The following is a 16,550-nucleotide window of genomic DNA, read 5'->3' as shown; positions in this document are numbered from 1 at the left end:
GTGCATTCCATTTTCCGCCAGTGGTACTAGTTGGAGTGTTTTCCCCCGAATGTGTTTACTCTAGCTGGTTAGATATTCGATCAAACTGCCAGGATCTTGTGGCTGTGTTGCTCTTGATAAACTTTAGGGTTGCTATTGCTAGATTTAGCATATTATTGGGGTATTCGTTAAAATTTTAGAGTGCATTTGTTGAGATTATGAATGGCCAAGTTTGCTTGTTGACTGACTGAATTAGGTAGTCCCTGTGCTTATTGACGTGACTTTGCTAGTTCCCAGTTATTGATAATAGTTTCTGGTTGTTGATTTTGGAGTGCAACTGTTGCTTTATTGACCATATTTGGGCTTGAGTGGCCCGTGTTTGCTTTTGCATTTGACTATTGAGTTGGGGAACACCAGTGACTATGGATTTGCATTTGTTGGTTGCTATCTTTGTTGGATATTCTGTCTTTTGTTATTTGGGGTGATAATTGGCGTCAATGGTGAGTGGCGCCACTTACAAGTACAGGTTCACAACGGAGATGAGCGAATGACGAATATCACCCGCCAAGTGGCAAGGATGTCTCAGAACTCGGCTTCCCTCCACTGTTCCCTCCTATCCCTTAGCTGTTCAACAGGGAAGTTTCATTGTTCTCTTCGTTTTCATTACTTTATTACCTCCATTGAGGACAATGTAGGATTTAGGTGTGGGGGGAGCAGTTATGGTGCTAGTGTCTTTCATTCATTTTTTTTTCTTTTTAGTGATTGGCTCGTAAGTGCATGCCAAGGTTTGATGTTGGATTATTACCTCTATTTCTACTATTGCCAATTTTAATAATAAAAGGGTATCAAGTTAATGTGGTTGAATCCAAAAACATCTCTTTGGTGAATATCGATGATTGTTTTACTCTTATAATTTTTAGTTAACTTTCCTAGGCATAGGGAATGATTATTGGCATTTTCATGTGAATTGGTCCGGTTATTAACTTTAGTTCTCCATGTTTGAAAATGAGGCTAGCTGATGCAAGTTTTCTTTTGGTTCTTGTGTTATATTGAGTTTTTGTGATTTTTAGCTATGAATAAACTTGACTGTACTCCGCTAGTATTTACTACCGAGTAACCGGGGATTTTCACCAAAAGTGTCGATTCTCGCGTCAAAAAGTAGTAATTGCTATGAGTACGTGGTCACGTGGCGATAGAAGCTGAGTAACCGGGCTCCTTCATCCGGCCAATGTTGAAGTTCACGTCAAAAGGCTCAAATGGCTAGCGACTAAGTCTTTTGTTACTATTGAAAAAAAAAGAGAAAAAAAAAGAGAGAAAAGAAGGAAAAAAAAATATGAAAAAAAAAGTGAAGGTTGTGTTAGTGTGTAATAAAAGTCAGCTTGCCGAATTATGGATTTAATGTTGAGATTTTGGTTAATAGTTGGACCATTTGCTGATAAATGTTATGCATCATTCCTTTTTCTTAGATTAGTTAACTTAAAATTAGAGGAGTTTGTGGTTTAGAAACTAACCGGAATGATGTTTCTTGGACTTGACCATTGATGCTTGATATATATTTTTCTTGGTACCTTGGCAATTTGTTGGATAGAGCAATGACCATTATCAAATTTTGGTGTCTGTGTACTTTTCTTATGCTTGAGGACAAGCATGGTTTAGGTGTGGGGGGAATTGATAGATTGCAATTTTATCATTTATTTTATTATTAATTCCTCCTATTACCTGACTTGATGTGGATTAATTGCTAGATTCTACTCATTTTTTTATATTTCGCATTTATTTCAGGGAGTAGAACGAAAATACCATAACAAGTGTCAATTTGACAATTATCAAGAAAGAGTTCAAGTAGCAGGCATCTAGGGACATTTTTGGAATATCAAACCGCAACCCTTCTTGGTAATTGGCCCGAAGACAACATTAAAAGGGGGAGGCCAAAGTCTTCTTTTTCCTCTCTCGGCTGGGCGGCGGAAGCCGCACAGTAGCCATTAGAATAGGAGCAATAGCTTAGCTTTTGATTTCTCATCTTTTAGTTTAGTCTTGCTTTTGACTTTTCCCTTGAATTTACTTTTTGGCTTGAGAAACGTACGAATGGCAGGCATTAGCAATTCTTAGCCTTGGACTTTTCTTGTTAGTTTTCCTTTGGCTTTTCTCCACGCAAGTGAGGAGGAAGCAACTTTTTCTTTTAGCTTTGACTTTTCCTCCTTGTACCGCTGGTATGGTTTTGCCATACGGATGCTGGGAATAATAAATAGACTCAATTGTAGCTTGCGACTTTCATTTGCGTTCTTACTATTCGGCGAATTGCAACTTCCTGAAACGCAGATAATGGCCGCTGTTCCCTTTTCAATTTCCCGTGGATTTAGTTCATCAAATATGAACTAATTACACCACTCTAGTCAAGGAGCAACGAAGGCTCTAGTTCGCCTAAAAATTGTGAGATCGTTTTAATTTAATCTTTTCTTTTCATTTATTGGTATCCGCATATTTCTTGGTTGCTATGCTTATGGTTATTTAATTAATTGATTGTCTTGGATCCAGATAATTAGTTGATTGGATAATCTATTGTCAATTAGGGCATTAAATCCGTAATTGTTTAATTGCTCTAAAATAGTGGCAACTGGCATAATTAGACTTGTGTCAGGGGAATACGCGGGCTAATCTAAAATAACCCTGGTAGTGCGTTATTTGATTAGAATAGGGCTCCTCTAATACGTAAGACAATTGGGGAATTAAATTCTACGGGCGTACCTAAAATTATTTCTCAATTAGAGCAGTGATTAACGGGCGTACCTTAATCATCGACACAGTAAGGAGGGGTTGACTGTCATCGCTTGTTTGGCAGTTATAACCTATTTATTAGTAAATAATTGGAATTGCCTTTGCTTATCGATGATCAATTAGATGAACCATTGCTGAAGTTATTCCTTGGCTAGATCCTTAATTATCACTCATTTGATTTTAGTAATTTGTTATTTAATTTTTAGTAGTTTCTTAGATTTTATTCGCATTTATTTGATTGTCACTTTCTGCATAAAAACATCCCCCTTGTCACTGTGAACTTGAAAAAAAATAATTACTCCCAGTCCCTGTGGATTCGACCCTGCTCACCGCTATCTACAGAAATTAACTTTAGTTTGAGCAGGTTTTATTATTGCGCAGGCTGACAACCTGTCAGGGAGTGACAAAAAAAAAAGAGGATAGAGAGAGAGAGAGAGAGAGTTGAAAATTAAAAAGAAAGAGCCATGAGTGGATGAGATTTTGTAAGAAAAATGGAAAAAAGAAATATGAGTGTTTGTTTTATATAAATAAGTTATCAAAACAAATTAATAGGATGTGATGGTGCAACGGTTAATACATTGGTCTTCTATTACAAAGGTCTTGAGTTCGAATCTTAATAGCTGCATTTTGAAAAGAAAGAAAAAAAAGAGGAAGGTTGAAAACCGGTTCAATAGCGGTTCGACCGCGATTTTTACGGTTCGACCGGTTCTTGACCAGTTTTCTGACAAAGTCAACTATGGCATTGAACCGGACTGGTGCCATGGCCGATTTGCAGTTCAACCGGTCGAACCGGCCGATCCGGTCCGATTTTCAAAACATTGCTTCAATGTGGATCCTTGGTACATAAAAACATATTCGTGTCTTTTAATTTAATCAAAACAACATAATTGTCATTTCATGTTTAAATGTCATTGATCATTATCTTTTGACACTTGTATTTTGACAAAGTGCTTTCGAATTTTTGTTCATAAAAATTTGCCAATATATTTTGTTGATAACAAATTTATTAATTTCTTACAAGCTCATTTCCTTTTATAATTCTTGAGGTTAAAGATTTTAGGGTTAATTGTAAAGTTTTGAAAATGTATTATGCTAGATGAGGTTATTTATAATTTATTGTCAACAAAAATTGAGTACATAATTTGCTAATTCTATTCATTTTTCGCTTGGTTATTTACCATTACTTATACATATGCTAATCCTTGGTATATAAAAGTATGGTGAGGAAATAAGAATCCAACAGTTGTATTATGCAGGATGAAATGTGCTCTTTTTTTTGGTAGTCATATTTAAGTGATCAAAACTTTACAGTTAAAATAATTCATTGAAGTTTAGGAACTTTTCCCTAATGAAAGCCTTAACAGGAACATCAAACTTCATTCTTTGGTGCAATGCTGAAATTAGCTCCTCCAAGGGTTCATATAATTGCAGGAAGCTCCCCTCCAATTTAATCACTTACATTTACCTCCCTTGACTCAATGGAAGATGGAACAACCACAAGACCACACAATCAATATTTTAACAGTTAAAAAAGAAAACAAAAAAAAGTAAAATTAGAATAACAAAATTATTGGAGGCTTGGATCAATTCATGGGACACTAATAAAACTAATAAGTATTGCATGATTATCTACCTATCTCAGTCCCTAATCAAACCTTCTTCCCTAATACCTTCCACACAGCCTTCTTCATGAAAAATTGAAAATTCCCTCAATCTATTTGCCTAATCACTATGTCATTCCCATAGATTATGGACACTAATACTATTATCGATTTTTTTGTCTTATGCGTATATTTAGTAATAGGATGGTTCAAGTTTGTTTGCCAGGTCATAGGTAAGTAAGGCCTCAAAGTCAAGAATCATTTTAAAAAACTGAAAGGAGTACATGGGAATAAATTAATAAAAATGACAAAATAAATTGTAATTACTAGATGGGTGCTCAATAAATTTCAATCATCACCTTTCGAGACCAAGTGTTCTCATTTTAAATTTAACAAGTTTTCCTACTAATTCATTATGCAAGTTTTCCTAGTATAGAATTCAACAGGACAAAAGCCTAAAAGCATTTGGCTGACAGGTATCGAACCTGTTCAACAATAAATACCTGCTTAAGAAAAATATAAACTTGTATATAGCGGTGAGCAGAGTCGATTCCACAAGGATTGATGATAATTTATTTCTTTTAGAGTCCAGAGTATGAGAGGTTATGTATAGTTTTTGAAACCATAGAGGAGTTATGTAAAAAATACTAAATCACAGGGGGATAAAATATAATTTATACAAAAAAAACTTTTACAGTTATTATTTTTATATTGGATTAATATTTCTTATACTGTTAGTGTATTTTTAAGTGTTAAAAAGACCAACAAAAATCTATGGAAAAGCATTCCCCATTCTAATGCCAATTCCCAATTCTCTCTGTTCCTGGAATTCTTTCCCAAGAAAGTACCACAAGCTGCACAGAATTCACAACGGATGCCACGATAGTACCACAGACTTATTTAGCATGAAAAACTCCAGCACTACTAGAATGCCAAAGTTCATACACTGTCTAAGGACTTCGTAGCTTCATGACTAGATGGCTATGGGCACTAGATGAAAATGGTGATCCTTTCTCTCCCACTGGTAATTGAGTTCAGATGCCAATGGGCTTTTAGACAAAGAAAATTGATCCTTTCTTTCCTTCGGTGAATTTCTCTTCTTACCTTTATTCATTCCCCTGTTTTGTCTCTTTCCATCGCTCTTTTCCTCCTGTCTGAATATCAATGATATTTTCTTCCCCTTTTATCCTGCTTTCTCTGTTTAATTTGTTCTATATTTTCTATACTCCTTTTTTGGCCATTGATTGTTGTAATCTTTTCTTTGTCCTTTTAAAATGATGAAAATTCAATTCAAAAAATTTCAGAAACTTTCTTTAGCCCTTTACTTTGTTCAAAAATAGAAGCAGCATGATAGAAAGCACTAAATTTCCACGCTTAAATGCAGATCAGCAAGAAAGTTTTACTTGATTTTTTTTTATTTCCTCAAAAGTCACCAAATTTCTATCATGCTTATTTTCTACATTTACAAGTTTCTTCCTGACACTTTTCCTGTTTCTTCAGCTCATAGCAAAGAAATATATATATTTTTTGTTTTCTTATAGAAAATTTAACTTACTCTGCCATTATAAATATTTTTCCTAGGTTAGGGGGGTCTTGGAAATGACTGCTTTATTTTATGTTGGAAGCAAATGGTGAAAATTGATAAGGGTTTAGTGTTTATTTGTGTTATTAATTTGCTATTCTAGTTGGGATGAGAAAATATTGAAGATTTTGTCTGTAATCACCCATTTTACTTGGTGGACAATGGTAAGTTTAATGAAATTGACAAGTACTTTGTCATGTAGTTTCTTTTGATTGATGAAGAAGACAGTTAATTGTCTGTTTAAATGTACTGAAAAATTACATACTGTGGTTTAAGGCTATAAATGTGCAGTATGGCAGAATATTACTCCATGCCCTGTGTTAGTATATGATATATTTAGTGCATCTAACGTTAGTTTTCCTCCCATGAATGTCATTTAGTTGGACCGGCTATTATTTGTTTGTCTTGTTTTACAAATACATGCCAAAATAGGTTGGACTGATGAACAGTTAACTTACTAACCGATCCTTGATCTTTGATAATGTTATTCCAGTTCAAATGTGCTAAAAGACTACTGAAAACTCATAGGAGTATTCAGGATAAGTTCTATGTGAAGGATAGTTTAAATTCACAGCTCGTGTCGGTCAAAAGATAGAAGAACGTAGCTGTTTATTTCTTTAGATTATTTTCTTAACTTTATCCTCAATTTATCTATAGGTTTTCTTTGGTAATGATTTGTATGTTATGCTTTTTAGGTAGATTCATTTTGTAATACTTGGGGTTTCTTTACATTTTACTTGCTACCTTATTCATAAGCATTTCATCAGTGTTGTTCACGAGATTCTTCTATCATTTTATGCAGTTAAAAAAACTGGTTTGTCTTTGAGACATTAATTGCCACAGACGTGAGAAGATTTGGGGATAGAGGAATTTTTTTGGAAATTTGAGGGGAACCAATGGAAAATGCAATTTCCAAATTTGAGAACTTATCAAAAGCCGTAGGAGCAAAGGTTATGGTCTGCTTCATATATGAAAATTCCAATGACATCAAAAGGCAGGTACTTATTTGGAGACAAGAAAAAGGAAAAGGACCAACTACAATGACACAAAAAATCCATAATATTTGCATGTAGTATAACTATTGACAGCTTTTTTTTTTTTTTAGATTTTTTATACAGTTGAGTGATCAATCCTTTATCACAGTGACAATTTGTCTCATTCGGACTACAATTAAATTATTTAAGGAGTTTGTAGCATTCACTTTAAAGTCATAACAACTTCATAGTATAGCACTTAGAACCTGCTTCTTGGAAGTAGCTGACAACATAATGAGCAGGAAATCAACAACAGTATGTAGATGTAGATTGAGACTGAGAATTAAGATGTTATGTATAGAATTTCTTTAACACATGCAATGTGTGGATGTTTGACCATGTAAGAGGTAGTTCAGAGGTTAACTGGTCATTCTCGCGGTTTAGCACTTATTAAGATTTCCTCTTGATTATTTTGTTCGCATGTCTTTATGATCTTTTATCAATTCTCTTTTAAATTCATGTTTTCGACTATTAACTGTCATGTTCTTAGACTTGCTCGGTGCATATCAAAGTTGGTTTAAATCTGCAGTAGGTTCATTCATTACTATTAGTTTGCACAATAGCATTGACAAGTGGATTTTACAGAATCCACATTGTTACTATAGATTACTATGTTAGAGATGTTCTGCCTCTTTTTTGGTAGTTTTTGAACCATCAATGGAGTCTTAGAGGTATAGTTTGCATGCTCATTCTCAACTATACCTACAAGTGCCTGATCATAATACATCTTGGCACTGTCTTTAATATTTTGAGAAAGAACGAACTAGTTTCCGATACCCTTTGTGCTTTGCAATGCTCTCCATAATTGCTTTCTACATTTATCTCACCTATTTTTTAAGTTTTCAATTCCCTAGACTATAAACTTGGACAATGTTCTCTGACAGACTTTTTTCTTCTTATATCCGCCTTGATCAGAACTAAGAATTACAGGAGAGGTTTACTCTTAAGTTTCATCGGAGGAGTATTGTTGATTGCATGTTGATATTGGAGTATTTTGCGGTGAAAACCTTTTGGCAGAAAAAGTTATTTGACAATTTGAGGTGTCCAAAAAGCACTACCAAACAAGAGTTCGGTTAGCTGTTTAGAGTGTAGCTACTAGAGTACTTTTGGATCAATGTAACTTTTATTGTATATCTTATTTCCTCCATGCAGCATAATTGAAATTTACATTACTACTGTACTTTTGGATCAATGTAACTTTTGTTCTATGTCTTATTTCCTTTGGACAGGATTAAAATTTACATTCATAGATCCAATTTCAATGTAATTTCAATGTTATTTATTTTATTATTTATCTTTCATTGAACACTACTGGGCATCATTAAGCAAACTCTACAGTTAAGCGCGCATTGCGTGGTGGTCCTCTTCTAGTATACATAAGGATACACACAAGGAGATGTATATAATGGTATCTTTAATACGGATTTGGGACAGGGACGGTTATCAAAATGGTATCTTTACACTGTCCTTGAACGATGTAACTCTCTCTGCACAAATTATAACTTTTCCTTAATTATTTGTACATCTTTATAATAGAGGTGTGATATTCTACTATTGTTTATATGGATCCCATATATAATAATTGCATGTCAGTTAAAAAGTTTTACAAATAGTGCATGTATGGTTACAGGCTGTTTAAACGAAGTTACACCGGTCAAGAACAGTTGATTTGTCAACCGTTCCTGCCCAAGTTAAATAACGGTATTGCGGATGCCTCCGACCAAGAAAGCCTCCAAAATGCACTTTAGCCTTTTCACTTTAATTTTTTCAATGAACTAACTTCACATTGCACCCTTAAACTTGTACTACTTCCTCACTTTGCACATAGTTATTAAACCCAACTCGGGAAGGAACCCGGCGAAGGAGGTGGGTCAACGGGTTATTGGTTTAACCGGTGAGTGAGTGGTTGAACCGGTGGGTCACTACATATATTTAAATATTATATTTCATCATTATTTATATAAAATATATTATATAAATTGTAATAAATAATGCCATAACAAAAGCTTTTTTAATTTAATTTGTTATAAAATAATTAATTCATATAAGAATCAATCAAATATAAAGTTATTTATTAATATACCAAACTTCAAATGTAAAATTTTATCTATATTTAGTGTAATTATCTAGCTTATTTATGAATTTTAAGTGTAAAAAATTATTAAAAATAATATTTGTCTTTAAATGAATTATGTAATATGTTATTTTTGGAATCCATTTTATAACTTACAGAGTTTGGAGGGTAATAAATTTTTATTAAAAGATTCCAAATAAATTTGTTTTAGAGAAAAAAAGATAGAATTGAAAAAACATTTATATATCATAATAAAGCTATTATGTCAACATATTTGGAAGTAGTTTGGTGGTAAGTAGGCGGCAGTGTTGGGGCAGAGGTCCGAAGTTCGAGTTCCAACAACAGCAATATAGTTTTTCCACAAAATCCGGTTAGTGACAAAACCGGCCGGGTTTTCGGTTTAATCCGGTTGGACCGCCGGTCGTTGACTAAGTCAACTGTCTCTTTGCACAAACGATCTGATTCCAAATCCGGCCCGGTCCACCGGTTTGACCGGTTCGACCGCCGGGCCGGGCTGAGTTTAATAACTATCTTTGCATCTTAAATTTTAATTTTAAATATTTTGCATGCTAAATTCATAATTTTGGAAACATTGCATGCTAAATTTTGGATACAGTGTACCATTTTGTTTTAATTGCGATCTGTTAACTTTTTTAATCATTTTCATCACACTGTCGTTGATTTATATGATTTTTTTTTTAGTGTAAGCAGAAAGACTCGAAATTGAGACCTCTTGCTTACACTCCCTCCCCCCATACCATCCAACCCATCCCTCCCCCAGTTGATTTTATATGGTTTCAATCACTAATGTTGTTAGTAAAATTAACAAGACAAAAGATGGTATAAATTAATGACAATGTATTGTTTTATTACCTTTTGATCACTTTTGATATATTATCATTAATTTGTTGAGTGCTTTACGCCATTAATTTTACTAAAGTTGCCATTGATTGAATTTAAATGGGATAAATTTGAGAGTTTCGGGTAAAAAGTGTCCAAAATTGAGAGTGTAGAGTACAAAGTATTCAAAATTAAAGTTTAGGGTATAAATTGAGATAGCGAAATAAGTTTAGAGATGCAAAGTGGGGTTAGTCTTTTTTTTTTTTTTTAATGTTTCGTTTCATTTTCCCGTAGTATAAGAATTTCCAAACCTGCTCCAACTCTTCAAAGGCGTTGCGAACTGCTAGTCTTAATTGTAGGTGTATAGTTTAACAATCATACTACAGCACATCCAGCCGAAACACGTAGCTTGACAGCTTCAAAACCTGATATAGATCTTCAAAGACGTTGCAAGTGCAAGTCTTAATTGTAGGAGTATACCATATAAATGTGTGTGGAAGTTTGCAAAAGAAAACAAACAAGCATGCTACTGCATATTCAGTAAAAACACATAGCAGATGGAATTCAGGGGCCATGACTTTTAGATTTGGCCAGTGGATTACAACGTTAACTCTTGAATTCTAGCCTTTATTGGCACAGCTATGATTATATGTTTTGTAGTTGAATAGACTTGATACCGCTCATTATATGTTTTAATTGTGGTAACAAGAGACATGGACGGAAAAAAATTGAATTGGTCTAAACTGAAAAACAAAATAACCAAACTGTTATAAAACTAATAAAATGAAATACTACAATAGGAATTGAAGAAGTATTAGAGAAAGGAGTAGAGAAAGAGAGAATGATATCCTTATATTTCAACAAGATACAAAAGTCTTCACAAAGGGTGTCAATGTACCTCTATATATAGGCACTACAAGATTGAAGGTACATAAATCCTATTAAACATCCACTACTACAAAAATATGAAGAAACCTATGAAACGGTTTCTCCACTACATGAATAGATTTATGGATTGTAACTTCTATACATAATGTAATCATAAATCAAGAATTAATTCTCTTGGGAATACAAAGGGACATCCATACTTTTAATTGTTTCATAACACAAACTAAAATCTAAAAATAGTTCATTATTGAATATACTCTAGGAAAGAGAGATAGGGTACATTTAAGAGGGGTTTCAAGTATTATTATTTTTTTTTTTACAAGAGAAAAGTAAAATCTTAGAAGTATCTACATGAGTATATAAATATGCATCTATATTTAAATGTGCAGTAACATGAGCTAAACCGCCAATATTGTTTCATTGGATGTTTTGTTAAATGGGACATGACAGCACCATTAATTGCATTGAAAGTCAAACAATGCAAGGAAATTTATATTGCAAATTGCATGCATTGCTAGTTCATTGGATCTCACCACCCGAACATTAAATATTCGGAAAACATTGGATTGAGAGATTCATGATAAGTATAGTACTGTATGTTATGCAACAACACCATAAAGATTGCATTGTAAAATGTCTTCCTTGAAGACGAGAGGAAAGAAGACTTTACATTTTATAGAACTCTAAGTACGTGTCTTGTAAATTAGTTTACATACGAAAAATATACATTATCATAATAGTGACTGTTGACCAAGAAATAATCACTTCCCAAAGTATTCTCTGCTCATCAATTGATTTGTCCACAATTTCTCCAGTCTTTGCTGAAAAAGTTTTACTTTTGATCTAAGAGTGATTAGAACAAGAAGAAGGCTAATACTTCTGTGACTCTGTTTTTAGCTGTGATAGATCAGAGAAACTACAGGTCCCAGTTCAACCAGGCCTGACTTTCATATGATGGATAATATCCGTAACCTGAAAATGGAATTAAGATTCCTCAAGATGTTTTCACTGTGTTTGAAGAAGCGTGAGGAACCTGGAAAGGATATGCATGTCGGTTCTATCATGATTGGGATTGAAACATTACAGAAAGAAGCTGAAGGGAGCCTGCATGATGCCTGTCTTGCTAAAATTCCTGAAAGTAAGATCGAAGATTGGGGACCTCTTGCTTCTGATTTGCTGGAAAAGATTCAGAACTTTAAGAGAGAGATCATAGAAATTTCTGCTCTTTTGTCGGATTGCTCTTTGCAATCCAAGTCTTGCAAGGCTGAGGAGATACTTGAATTAATTGATTCTATCCTCTGGAATCTAAAGGCCCTTGTCAACTTGGAAGGGGATGTTCTTGGTCATCTGAAGGACCAAATCAGGGCTATTCAAGAGCAGCTATGTTTCCTGGGAAATTTTGTTGGCTTCACTGCAAAGCGATGCGTTGACCTGGATACCTTTGAAGATTTCCTGGCTTACATGGGAGATTGGGTAAACAAAGCAGCATGTTTGCTTATTGTTTACTGGCTGCAAGAGAAAGATGAAAACATCTCATCTAGATTGGAAATGATGCTATCTGATCTATTACAAAAAGTTAAGCCTTGCCCTCCAAAGGTCACAGAGATGTACGTTGCTGTCCTTAAAGCTTCAAAGTCATCAAGATCAAGCAAATTTCTTGCAGGTCAAGTTGTTACAAGCTTTGTTGAACTTCTCCTCCAAGACCTGACTGTCCTCATGAAGGATTCTGTTGATGTCCTCAAAGAAGGGTTGGTATTCTTGATAACCTTTCTTATAGATCCTCCAGAGGAATGTGCAAGAGATCTTGGAAATGTCTTTTTGGCCCAAATTGATGCTATCATAACTGATGCGATCTCTCTGGTCTGCTCAGTTTACATTGATGAAAGCAAAGAAAACTTTTTCACGGAAAGGAGAACTTTTCTTTCCAGGTTTGAGGATAAGATTAAGAAAATCGAGGCAGATGCAAAAGAGATTTATGTCCAGTTGCAAGTTTTATCCCAGATCAATTTTCCTTCAACAAATGGTATGGGATTTATTGATTCCTTGTTAGGAAATCTGGAGGAAATGCTAAAACACGGGGCCAATTGTCCTCCTTTTGCAAAGCATAAAGTTTTGAAAATCCAAGGGGAACTGCTGTCTCTGAGGCCACTTCTCAAGGATGTGATGGAGCTGCAAAACGAGCATGAGGATTTAAAAGATCTTTGGAAAAGAATTATCAATGTCTCATACAAAGCAGAACATGCTATCAACTCGTGTTTAATTATACAGAAACCAATTTGGTACAACATGATATCTCTTGCTGATGTGATGGAAGAAATTAAGCTGATCAGGACTGATCTCGAGAAGATTAATGTTGACAAGATGCTGAAATCCAGAATGCCTGGTGCTGATATGAATCTGAATCAGCTCAATCCAGGACAGCTTAATACTTCAAGACTTCAAGACGTTGTTGTGGGCTTCAAGGACGAGGCAGAAACCATAATAAATCGTCTTACCAGAGGATCAGCGCAACTTGATATAGTCTCGATTGTTGGAATGCCTGGACTGGGTAAGACAACTTTAGCCAAGAAAGTCTACCATGATCCTGCTGTTAAATATTACTTCAACAGATGTGCATGGTGTTGCATTTCACAAGTGTATAGGATTAGAGAGTTATTGCTTGACATTTTAAGTGATATTACTGTTTCTAATGTAAGGCTCTCTAGCTCTAATACAAGTGACGAGGACTTAGTTGAACAGCTATGGAGATCATTGAAGAGACAGAGGTACTTGATCGTTATGGATGATATCTGGGATATTCGGGCTTGGGAATGCCTAAAAAGATCACTTCCAGATGACAGAAATGGAAGCAGAATCATCTTCACTAGTCGAATTCATAATTTGGCTTTGCAAGCTAAACCGGATTGCAGTCCTCATACTCTTCGTCCACTTTCAGGGGAGGAGAGTTGGGAATTATTAGAACAGAAGTTGTTTGATAAGGCTGGCTGCCCTACAGACCTAGTGGAGATAGGAAAAAGAATTGCAACGAACTGCAAGGGGCTAGCTCTAGCAGTTGTCTTGGTTGCTGGTATCCTCGCAGGAAAAAGCAGGAATCTAGATTGGTGGTTGCAAGTTGAATCAAGTATAGGTTCACATATTGTTGCTGCTGATGGGTGCATGGACGTACTGCAATTAAGCTACAAGCATTTTCCAGATTGCTTGAGACCATGCTTCCTCTATTTTGCAGCATATCCTGAGGATACGGTTGTTGGAGTCCAGAAGTTGATGAGATTATGGATCGCCCAAGGATTCATACAAAGAATTGAGGGCAAGAGCTTAGATGATGTGGCAGAGGAGTACCTGATGGATCTGATCAGTCGAAGTCTGGTGATTGCTGCAAAAAGAAGTTCCAAGGGTCGGATAAAAACATGTCGTGTGCATGATCTAGTACATGAATTGTGCTTGGTAAAAGTTAAAGAAGAGAATTTTCTACATTGGGTACATGAACATGATGTTTCTCAGAACTTGGATCCCAGGGAATATGATCAATATCGCTTATGCATAGACAGTGAATGGACACATTTCACCAAGTCAAGCTCTCAAGGTCCACTAGTTAACTCTCTACAGTTGTTTGGGACTTATGAAATGTCTCAGCCGCATTCTAGTTCATCTTCTTTCTTTAACAACTTTATACTTCTTCAAGTGTTGGATTTGGAGTGTCTCTATTTGGAACCCTCTTTTCCTGAAGAAATAACATTGATAACTCCTTTAAGGTACTTGGCATTGTGGTGTTCTATCAGGCATGTTCCATCATCAATAGGCAATCTGTGGAACCTAGAAACTTTTATAGTGAAAAGTGCCCAGCTTGATGTTCCTTTACCAGATTCATTTTGGAGGCTTAAACACTTAAGGCATGTAGCTGTTGGTGATCTGAATCACACCTCTTTCCTTGATTCTGAGCAGGGTGAGTCCTGTCAGTTAGATAACATTGTTACCTTCTCAAAACCAACTCTTGCATTCGGTAAAGATTCAGAGGAGCTAATGAGAAGGTTACCAAGACTTCAGATGCTGAACTGCGTATTCTTTGAACCACAATATGACCATTTGAAGCCCATTCTGTTCCCCAAATTGAGCTCCTTAAGTAATCTCGAGTCACTGAAAGTATATAGCTACGGCATGGTGTTTTATGGTGAGAAGCGTGATCAATTTCCAACATTTGATTTTCCCAACACTCTAAGAAAGTTGACATTGGGAAGGTTTAGCGTGCCATGGAGCGCAATATCTGTCATTGGGCAGCTGCCGAATCTTGAGATCCTCAAATTAAGAAGGAATTCCTTTTCAGGACCACGATGGGACGTCGAAGATGGGGAGTTCCAAAAATTAAAGTTCTTGGAGCTTTGGCAATTAAACATCCAAGAATGGAATGTCTCCAGCGAGCCCTTCCCTCGTCTCGAGCAGCTTACCATCAGAGATTGTTACAGCCTGCAGGAGATCCCATCCAGCATCGGAGACATTCCAACCTTGGAAAAACTGGAGGTGCACTGGTGCTTCGATGCAGCAAGTTCGGCCAAGCATATTCTTGAAGAACAACGGGATATGGGAAATGATCTTCTTGAAGTAATTATTCGGACTTAATCAAAGTGTTTTCATTGAGAACAGGTATGTCATAGGCAAATTTGTTTATTTTGTTCTCGTTAATTTATTTACACTAATATCAACTGTTACTGGAACTTAAAACACGTTGTTAACTTGACAGTGGGGTGCCTGTACTGACCCTTGCTATTTCTTCAGCAACTCGAAGAGATGCAGCCTAGACTTTGGTACATTTCCACCAAGAAGACAATATGAGAAAATCCCTTCTGGTCCCGGAATGTTGCAAGGACAATTCTTTTAACAGCAAACGGATGAAATGGAGGGCCTGAAGTTACTCGTTTCAGACTCTGAAAGTTTGAATTCCAGATGAAGAATTGTCATGTATATCTATAGCTACGAATTGCTAGAAGGATTCAAGCAGTTTTATTTTGTATAGGTACTAAATTGAAGTTCTTGATTTGTTTCTAATGCCTGAATCTAAATCTTGTAGAATTCAACCAATGACTATAGCAGCAGGCCTCTGAATTCTTATGCCAAAATATGGAAGCTTTATCTTTAATTGGATGATCATTTATTGGTCATCTCATCACTACATTTATTCAGTCGCTATTTTTCTTAATTTTTTATTTTTTGAATATCCTCCAATAGATTTGGAGTTCTCCAAACTTCCTCCTGATAACAACCCAAAAAATCTGACGAAAACTTTGCAAAAGATTAACAATGACTTGACAAATAATTTGTTAATGAGACAAAAGTTAGAAAACAAGAAAGTGATAGAAGGTGTCCAAGTTAGCATCTATGTGGACGTGGCTTTGGGTTGTACTTTTATGCATATAAAGTAGATGTCTAAGAAAAATACTTTTTAACTTATAAAACAATTAAGATAAGAGGAAAAAGCATTTAACTAATGAAGTCACTATTTCTCAAGGGCAAGGACTTAATTTCAAATTTGGGGGGACGGGGGGCAAGAATTTCTATATTGACCGGTTTCTTGAGGTAAAACTTCATATCATTAGACTTATGAAATTCTTGCTCCCCCCCCCCCCCCCAAATGTTCCACCAGCGCGCATTGATTGGTCACTTGGAGTTCCAGATTCAAATCCCTCACTTCCAATTGTATAAAAAAAATAATAGAAATAAAAAATAAAAATAAATTGATAATAAAATGATAACTCTATTATTGCGAGTCATCAATTTGACATATA

General features: G+C 35.4%; 1 protein-coding gene across 2 annotated transcripts; it reads left to right on the top strand.

Annotated features, from left to right (window-relative positions):
• Window positions 1-11,457: 11,457 nt before the first annotated feature.
• Window positions 11,458-15,846, top strand: LOC113718756 (putative late blight resistance protein homolog R1A-3). Of its 2 annotated transcripts, none has more exons than XM_027243669.2 (2): window positions 11,458-15,411; window positions 15,544-15,846. In XM_027243669.2, the coding sequence occupies exon 1, from the start codon at window positions 11,725-11,727 to the stop codon at window positions 15,385-15,387; it is 3,663 nt and encodes a 1,220-aa protein (XP_027099470.1). In that variant the 5' UTR covers window positions 11,458-11,724; the 3' UTR covers window positions 15,388-15,411; window positions 15,544-15,846. The 2 variants fall into 2 exon arrangements, with proteins under 2 accessions (XP_027099470.1, XP_027099469.1); XM_027243668.2 differs by having other exon boundaries at window positions 15,509-15,846.
• Window positions 15,847-16,550: the final 704 nt, after the last annotated feature.

The sequence above is a fragment of the Coffea arabica genome, chromosome 11c (assembly GCF_036785885.1).
Source record: "Coffea arabica cultivar ET-39 chromosome 11c, Coffea Arabica ET-39 HiFi, whole genome shotgun sequence".
NCBI classification, from domain to species: domain Eukaryota; kingdom Viridiplantae; phylum Streptophyta; class Magnoliopsida; order Gentianales; family Rubiaceae; genus Coffea; species Coffea arabica.
Note: the sequence above shows the minus strand (reverse complement) of the source record. Positions and strands in the feature narration are given on the sequence as shown.

What these genes read in the sequence shown, in the direction of transcription:
- LOC113718756 (XM_027243669.2), top strand. Translation starts at nt 11,725, where the DNA reads ATGATGGATAATATCCGTAACCTGAAAATGGAATTAAGATTCCTCAAG.